The following is an 8,936-nucleotide window of genomic DNA, read 5'->3' as shown; positions in this document are numbered from 1 at the left end:
GGGGCGCGCCAGGCGGCCGCCCATTGGCCCGCCCCCCCCCCGCTCCGCCCACGGCGTATGCAAAGCGGGCGGCTCCAACCCGGGCTCTGCGCTGTGCACCCGCGGTCCCCGCCGCCGCCCGCGCCGTCCCCGGCGCCAGAGCCAGCGCCCGCCGCGCGGCCACGCACCATTCACCCAGAAGAGAGGCGGGGGACCCGGGCGGGTGGGATAGGGAAGGAAGGGCGGCCTCCTCCTGCTCCCCTTCTCTTCCCCTAACCCGGTGGGGCCCAGAGTAGCGTAAAGCGGGGAGGGGACAGAGGCGCGCCGTTGGGTTGAGACCTGAAGCGGTGGGAATAGATCAGGTAAATCTGCGGAAGGTCGGGGATGGGATGGTAGCGAAAACGGGGCGTAGTCCGGGCTGGGTGTTTCCTGGGGCCTCCGACGCCGATTTCTTTCCAGGTATCCGCGAGTCTTCCTGCCGTGGGACCGCAGCGTGGACACTAGCGTTTTCGGCGTCGACAGCGTCACGATTTGGCTCTTTCCAGAGGAACAGTGGCGGGGGCATTTGCGGATGCGCCTGGCTCACGGGCCCCCAGGACGTTCCACTGTGGAAAGTTCGGACTGTGTTTAGGGGATCCCTCCCCTTGGCTGTCCACAGTGTTGGTGGGCAATTTCATACACTCGCACTTAGGCCCATAGGGTCAGAACGACCCCCTCACACCCACACTGACACACGCACACACACTCAAGTGTACCCTGTCCACATCCTCATATTTAGGTATAGAGACCGCTCCTCAGTCTGCCCCAGTGACAGCTCTCCCTCCTCCAGAGACTTCGGAGCAATCTGTGTGCACTATTCTCTGGTGCTCCCACCTCTCCAGCCAGGCTGGCCTGTCTTGGGAATTTAAAAGGAACAGCCCCAAGTGCTGGCTGGGAGCTCCCTTTCTGGCGCCTAAGGAGGCTTCAGACTTCGTAGCTCTTGGACAGGAGCTCATTCTTCAGGCACCTGGGCACTCCTCGTTTCACTCCATTTTTCGACAGGAGAAAGAAAGGGACTCTGTAGGGCCACTTCAAGTAGAATTGGGGAGAGTGTTGTCGCCAGCCTGCAGAGGGTGCCCAGTCCTCCTCTGTCCAAGAACCAGCCCGAGAAACCTTCCCTCTGTGTCGGAAATGCAGACCCTTTCCTGAGAGCAAGGTGGGGTGTCGGTGCTGGAAGAGCCAAGCAGCCCCCTTTTTTTTTTTTTTTTTTTTTTTTTTTTTTGGTGAGGGATCCTGGAGGTCCTGTTGCTTTTGGGTTACATACTTCCGTTTCCAATTGTGGAGGCTGTGAGCGCGTCAGATGCCCAGGAGGGGAATATGCGTTCAAAATGAAAGTGGGTGTATTCTATGGGAACATCAGGTTTGGAGAGAGCGTTGGACTCCCTTTGACACCAGGTGGATTGGTGAGCATCCAAGCGTGGACCTGTCCTCCGGTCCTAGCTTGCAGACTCAGCCAGCAGCTCAGGGCACTGCAAATATCCCCAGTCCCTGTTCCCTGCTCTGATCTGCTCTTTAAAGCTCCTGGTCTTCCTGCAGAGTCCGGACCAATGACCCTGGGCTCTGACTTTTATCTGCCTTGATCCCCAGGTTTGCTCAGACCAATGTAAGTGTTGTTCAATAACACCTTCTATGACACCCTCCTCCCAACATAGACATACCCAGTGTGCCCTTTCCCTCCTGCCTTTTTAGTAGCTCCGGGTAAATATTGATTTGCCTCCAGTTTACCTCCTCCCTGAATGGCCGTTTGCAGACTGAGGAACTAGCCTCTGGAGCGACTCGATTTTTGTGTTACTTTCCGGCCCGTTCACCCCCCTTTCTTCCTCCAAGTGGCATTGTAAAACTCACAGTGACAAAGAAACAGGGTAGGGTTCGAGGCCCCAGTTCCTGAGGAGTTGAGGGCTGTTTTACATACAGGTCAGACACGGCTAGAGGCCAAGGTCAAGTTGAAAGTTGCAGTCTAGCCAGCGTGAGAACTGCCATGCAAGCCTGGAGACCCAGGCAGCTGCCGATAAGCCCACTGCTCACCTCCCTTGTCTCGCTCTTGACTCTTTTTTTCCTTCGGAATGATTCTTTCTCGCTCTGTTTGGTTCCTCGGCATTTTTTTTTCTTTTTTCTTTTTTTCTTTTTTTTTTTCTTTTCTTTTCTTTTTTTTTTTTTTTTGCTGCCTTCGTGGAGATTTTGGGGCGGTGTTTACAGACTCTTCTTCTCTGCCTCCACCCTGCTCTCTTGGCCCGGGCTTCCAGCCTTTTCTGTTTTCCAGCCAGACCCAGAAAAACGAAAACACAGCTCGGGGAGCCCCCACCAGCCGGGGCCTGTGCCAGCTCACCTCTGGCCATGGCGCAGCTGCTGGTGCACACAGCGGCCAAGGCCGGCTCCACATTCCTCCCTCCCTCTCCCCACTTCACCGGAGAACGAGCCCTGCATGCAGAGGAAGGGCCCCAGCTCCACGGACTGCCAAGGTCGACTGGGTCCCTCCTCACCAAAAATGGTGAGACAAGATTTCATCTTGTCTGCAGAGAAGCCACAAGCAGGTTTGTCTGGGAGGGAAGGCGCTGGGGGAAGACCTTGGGTTGCATCTCGGATTAGGTTTTGCCTCCTAAACTTGGCGGCTCCTCCAAGGAAGGGCTTCAAGCCTGAATTATTTATTGAGCTTTGTGGTGGATCTTTAGTGATCAAGTAATCTGGATATTTTCTGAGTTCCCCATATCTTTCTATCAACTTTTAAATACTCTCAAGACATCATTACTTAGAAAGAGGCAGGCTGCTTGTCCCCCCCCCCTTTTTTTTTTGTCTTGGATCTCGATATATATGAAATGATTTTTTTTTTTTAACCAGGCAAGTCAGTGGCGTCCTGGTGTGCCTTCACTGTTTTTTATTTTATTTTTTTTAAGTCTGTAGGTCCTATTAGATATTGAATTGCAACCTCCAACCAGTGAGGACAGTTTCTAGAATTTGAATGAGCTCTGTGAATAATTTTGGGTCTCAGTTTCTAGAATTTCGACTCAACTTTGAAGAAGGAAAGTCTCTCCACCTTTTTTTTTTTTTCCCCAAGACATAAGAGATTCTTTAATGGTTCCTAATACTATTTCTTAGCCTCTTACCCCTCCAGGCAGCTACCAAACTGACTTTTTGTGGGAAAAGAAAGGAGAACAGTGAAGAACTGGAGTATGCCTTAGGAAGCAAGCAAAGGCTCTCCCAGTGCTCTTCCTCTTTCCCTAAAGGCAAGATCAAGATTCACTTGCCTGCCCAGCTAGTTGCATCTGACCCTGAGCCATTGCTTTGCTTTTTGTCTACTAGGCTCAGGAATTCCTATGGGATTGCAGGGAGGCACCATCAGCATGAATCCTGGAGATGACAGTTTTACCCTCAGACCCTTTGTGGGCTAGGCTGGGGAAGTCAGAGGACCCAAAGGGATCTGCAGGCAGCGGTGGCCCTTTAGCAAGAGGGCAGCAGGGGTCGAGGTGGGCTCTGTCTGGTGCTCCTTGATTTCCCCCTGGAGGAGCCCTGAGTGGGCAGCATGGGCAAGATTAGAAGGCGGCAGCTTAGTGGCTTGGCCTTTGTTCCGGAGGCTGCCAGACCCTTTCTCTTGCCAGATTCTTGGCAGGCATGGCTTCTTACCTCCTAGTGCAGGCCAAGGTGCCCTGCGGGGCTTTGGCTGCCCTGGAACCTCCTGCTGAAGAAACAGACCTTGGCTGGGGGTTTTTTTTTTGGGGGGGGGGCCCGGCGGGGTATTTGTTGCCAGCCTGGGCCACGGGGCCCTGGGATTTCAGGGTTGGAAGAAAAAAGGACAAAAGGAAACCAGGTTCTAATCGGGTTTGATTTTCACTAGCAAATGAAATTTACCTGCTCTCACTTTAACTTGAGGAGGCTGTCAGCACTGCTCCTTGGCACTGTTTCTCTGCATCTATCCAGCATTAGGATAAACATTCCTCAGTTGGTTTAAAGACACTTTGTATTTCAGGATATTCATGTGTTTCTAATGTATCCAAGCAGCTTTACGAGCTGCGTTTGCAGAACATCTTAACCCTCTCTCTCCCACCGCAGGAGGGGTAGGGGGGCACAGAGATAATGGCAAAGGAAGAAAGATCCAGAGGTGGGGGTGGGGGGGGATGGCTGAGGAGCTGAGGCTAGCTAAGAGAGAAGGAGAAAGAAAAGGAAAAACACCCAGATAACATCTCAGAGTCTGCACTCAACCAGACCATTTAGGAAGAGAGAAGTGAGGCACTGGTCTATTCACCGCGGGCTTCGAGGCTTCCCTACCCTCATCCCAACCAGGGCAGAAGCTTCTGAAGAAACTTGGGCCGAAGCTGGCCAATAGGCAAAGAAATAGCGCATCCTGAGTCACTTTTGGTCCAGCTCTCACTCTAGATTTTTGTGCATTTTGAAGCGTTAATGAGGCAGCAAAAGACCCTACAGCAAAAGGCTGTAGGGATAGTTCTGGACTGTGGGAAGCCACTTGGCACTGTGCTGACCAAATGCTAACACGGTGAAAATGGGAGGAAGAGCAAGTTCCAGAAAAACCTACGTAGACCCCACCTTGCCTTTAAGATCTCACTCCACAGAACTTCGAGGAAGGCGAGGTTTTGGAGGAGCGGCTCTCCCGCTGTCTGGTGGGTTCCTTCCAGTACCAGGCCTTCAAGGTCACCGGTGCACAGTGCCTGGGAAGAGCGGACGCCCAGGGAGCATCCCAGTTCCAGCGCTGCCCTGTAGTGTTTTCCCCAGAAAGTCCCTGAGCGGGGACGGCCTCCCTCCCCCTTCAGAACCACCAGCCCCAGGTCCCAGGCTCCCTGAAAGAGCAATTTCTTCCGCACAGTGCCTGTCACGGGAGCCCAGACTCCCCAGGTTGGCGCAAACTTGGAGTGAAGGGCGCGGTGCCGCCGTGGCCCTGTGGGAGGTCGGGGTGATTCCGCCAGCGGTGGTGGTGGTGGTGGAGGGGACGCAGCCTGGCCCTACGGTGCGGGTGCCGAGGCTCTGCCCTTGACCGGACCTGGAAACTCAGCATTCGCTTAAAAGAGGTAGCACGCGTTAGAAGCAGGGGGAACTCAGAGAAGCGCTCAGCCGGAAGGAGGAAACGCCTTCTCGCAGTCCTCAGCTGGCGGCGGGGGTACGGGCCCGCTGGACTGTGGGGCCCATGCCACCCAGAGAGTGAGCTCCCCGTCACTCGGGGAGCGCAGGGCGGCCCCAGGGCGTCTGGGCGGCTGCGACGTGAAAAGGGCGAGAGGTCTCTGGCCCCGCCGCGGTCTGCCCCTGCTACTGCCTCCGAAAGCAGTCCCACCCGCCAGCCTCCACCCCCACCGTAGCTGGATGCTCAGGGCCCCGCAACAAAGCAGGAAACCAGCGCGGGGCTGCGGATTCATTAGGTCAACAAATACAGTGAAGACGTTCGAGCGGTCGAAGGAAGCAGGGGTTTGGGATGTAAGCCAGGCCCCGCGCAGCCCCGGCTTTCTCGCGGAGAAACCGGTGCAGGCAGCCAGGCGGCCACGCGGCCTGGGCCCGCGGGAGTCCGTCGCTGCTCAGAACCCTGAAGACTCCCGCGTCCCCGACCCGGGCTGCGCATTCTTAACGCACAGAGCAAGCGAGGGAAGGAAACTCACCAGCGCAGCCACGAGCAGGGGGGACAGAGCAGAGGATGCGAGGTGTGAGCAGACTTTTACGGCACGTTGTCTGCCGCAAGCATCGTAACGATGCGTGCGCCTCCATAGGCACGCAGATTCGCACGCGAAATGCGCACACACACGCAGTAAAGGAGGACATCCAACGTCGTGGGGGTGAAATACAGGCATCATACCCAGCCCCGAGGAAAACTATTCCACCCAGTCGGACCAGCCTGGTGACATACTTTGGGGTGGCTGGTGTCTCCCTACCCGGTCTGATTTTTTCCGGCCACTCTCCATTCCGTCCCTCGTGGCTTTGTAAAAACACCTGTCCCCAGTGGGAGGCGAGCCCCTGCCTGGCGTTTACCTGGTTGGGGCGTTCTCCCCAGAAACTCCGGCTGGCTCTGGGAACCCGCGCGGAGCCCGACAGGAGCACCGACGCTGCTCGTGGCGCCCCAGCCGCTCCTTTGTCCCGCTGCTCCAGCCCCACTCAGCCCAACGCTCAGGGAAACGAAGCAGCTCAATAAAAACTTTTGATATTAGTTTTTATGGGTATTTACACTCTAGTCAGGGGAGCTGAGTACGGAAGCTCCATTAATCAGCCCCCAACCTCGGGTTTGGATGCTCAGTTTATGGGTTGGGAAAGGGAGCCTGCCGGAAAGAAAGCCTAAGGATGGCCGGCTGATTCCGGAGAAATGAAAAGGGAGTCAGGTCATTTTCCGTTCTTGGAAAAAGAAGATTAAGTGGGTAAACTCCAGGTGCTACCCAACTGACTGAGTTTTTGTTCGAAACCCCTGGCAGGGATAATTTTTTCACCTTTGCTTAATACAACATTTCAAAAAATCTTTTTATTGTGGAACTTTCCAAACACACACAAAAGTATAATGAACCCCTGTATACCCAATTCCTAGTTTCAACCACAAATTATCATTTTATTTTTTATGTTTCATCATCCACTTCCACTCTTTTTCCGCCCCCCCCCCCCGGAGCATTTTAAAGTAAATCCCCGATATCGAATCATTCCACTCCCAACAGGATTTTGAGGATAAATTTCAAGGTTGAGCAATATTACTCAATAAAAAGAAATTCTTCCCATGTCTGAGGGTAAGCGGTCAGTGCGTTTGAACTTGAACTGTTCCGGTTACAATCTAGAAAAAACTTGAGGATCCACCCAAGAGGAATCTGGGCAAAAAAGGAGTTTGGGAATGTGAGTGCATTTTGCCTGAAATTTTATATGTCTCTTCTTAATCGAAAATATCTATGCATGAGGGAGACTTATATTACCTCTTCCCATGAGTTTGTTATCCTTTAATAGAAGATTTGTATTGCTCCATTAGGATCTGGAGAGCGATGATAACCATGCCTCAGTCCTTTCTATGTTCCAAGTTAACTTATATCCCCTTCTGATTGGACAAATGACCATTTCTCATTTCAACACACCTCTTTCCCCGGTAGAAATCACAAAGGGATTTCTCCTGATTGAGCTAGTGAGGAAATGTTTGTACTGGGTCTGCAGTTCATCTCAGCAGCCATAGTTTTCAGGGGAAAAAAATGCAACTCTATGTATTTTTAAACTCTCCTCAGCAGTAAAACATTTTTCTTTAATTAACAAAAGCACTGTGGTTTGTTTTGCTTTGTTTTAATTGAGTGGTCTAATTGACAATCAGCATGATCCTCCCCAGCAAGCTATGAGGGTGATCTAACTAACAGCCTTGGCGACTTTAGAAAGCAAAGATGCAAAAATAGAAAATAGTGAGCCGTTGAATTCGATAAGTCCTATACCAGACAGCTACTTAAGTTCTAAGACCACTTGTCTCAGTGAATGTTGGTCGTCCTTTCTGTGGCAGAATGTTGAGTTATTTTACATTTACATTGTTGATGGTTCCTTAATGATCTTTTGTTTTGTTTTGTTTTTGAGGAGTTCTTAAATACCTAGGAGCTTTGACTCAGGCACGCTTCTACGCTAATAATATATGCTAAAATAACTGCTCATTGAATTAGAAAAGAGCTATTTGTCTAAACTCATAAGGGATGTGTAATTTAAACAGGAGGAGGAATTACATGCACAGATTTTATATAACACTCTGACCGCTCCAACTGTACCCAGCAAAAGTCCCTGGGGACATTGGTCATGAGTCCCTTCCTTGCAGGCTGTGGGGCATTTCAACGAGATCGAATCCTACTGGTGCTTTGGGAACAGCCCCTCAGTTTTGAGGGTCCCTGGCCTCCTGGCTCTAGGATGGAGTTCACCAGAGGGTTAGGGTTTGGGTCAGGGTCAGGTTGGGGACTGCAGAAGTGAGAAGATTCTGAGGAAGAGGGAGACAGAAGAGAGATGCCCCAGAAAAGCTGGGGGCGGGGGGGGGGGAGGGAGAGATGGGAAGGAAAAAAACAAGAAGCAAGGAAACCAAAATTTCCAGCAAAAAGTCAAGGTACAGCCACCCAAAGCAGGCCTGTGTTTTTAAAGATCTGCAGAAACCTGTTCTCTCAGGAAGCCTATTCTCTGAACCCTGGCTGGGGGCCCCCCCACTGGTGGCGAGGAGGGGACATTTAGGCTGCAAGCCTCCCTGAGATTTCTTTAGCTGCACAAAAATAATCTGGGTCTTGAGAAACTGATTGGGGTTCAGAGTTAAATACAGGCATGAACTTCTCTCCACAGGAGAGCCCAAGCAAGGGTTTCTGGCTGGTATCAGCTGCCCCAGCATAGGTTATGAGCCAGACTTGGGACAATCCCTCAAGCCTGCTAGCAATTACATGCTCTCAACCACTTTTAAAAAGGCCATATTTCTTTACATTTCTAGGACCTAATGTGGGGTTATGTCAGGTCATGGGACCCTTGGCTAGTGCAAAGTAATTTGATGTCACCGAGAGCAAGCGCACTCGTTTGTCACCCCGAGGAAAAGACGTCGCCACGGGTCTGAGCTGGGAGCAGAGCAGAGCAAGGTTGGCTGGGACTGTGGGAGGGACCCAGCCTCGGTCTGGTGCTGGCTTAGCCAGGTGGGCTGGGAAGGAGCTTTCACGGTCATGTGCGGCAGTGCAGGGAATGAGGGGCCAGCTCTGTTCCAAGCACACATATTGGCCCACTGAACTCATGTGGAATCTTGACCGCTCCAGGCCCTTGGATCCTAGGCTCATTTGCCTTAGTTTTAGTTTTTCAGTTCCCTGAAAGTAAAGCTGGTTAATCCAGCCGCAGTCCTTCCTCCCACCTCCCACCCGCCGCTGCTCCAATGCTCTGTATCAGATTCAATAAAACCCAAGGGAGTCTCCCTATCTGAGGAGCAAGATTCATCCACCTGAGAGGTGATGAAGAGGGGAGGGCAAAAGGGG

At 52.3% G+C, this 8,936-nt stretch overlaps 1 protein-coding gene across 1 annotated transcript in view; it reads right to left on the bottom strand.

Moving 5' to 3' along the window:
* HOXA13 (homeobox A13) overlaps positions 1–2,354 on the bottom strand; it is a 7,040-nt gene extending 4,686 nt beyond the window's left edge. Inside the window, exon 1 of the mRNA XM_040471585.1 lies at positions 2,345–2,354. Coding sequence (XP_040327519.1) covers positions 2,345–2,354 — 10 coding nt within the window. The remainder of the gene's footprint in view (positions 1–2,344) is intronic.
* Positions 2,355–8,936: the final 6,582 nt, after the last annotated feature.

Source organism: Herpailurus yagouaroundi, unplaced genomic scaffold (assembly GCF_014898765.1).
Source record: "Herpailurus yagouaroundi ecotype Mexico unplaced genomic scaffold, PumYag 100, whole genome shotgun sequence".
Classification (NCBI taxonomy): Eukaryota; Metazoa; Chordata; class Mammalia; order Carnivora; family Felidae; genus Herpailurus; species Herpailurus yagouaroundi.
The sequence above is the reverse complement of the archived record's forward strand: the minus strand, read 5'-3'. Positions and strand labels throughout refer to the sequence as shown.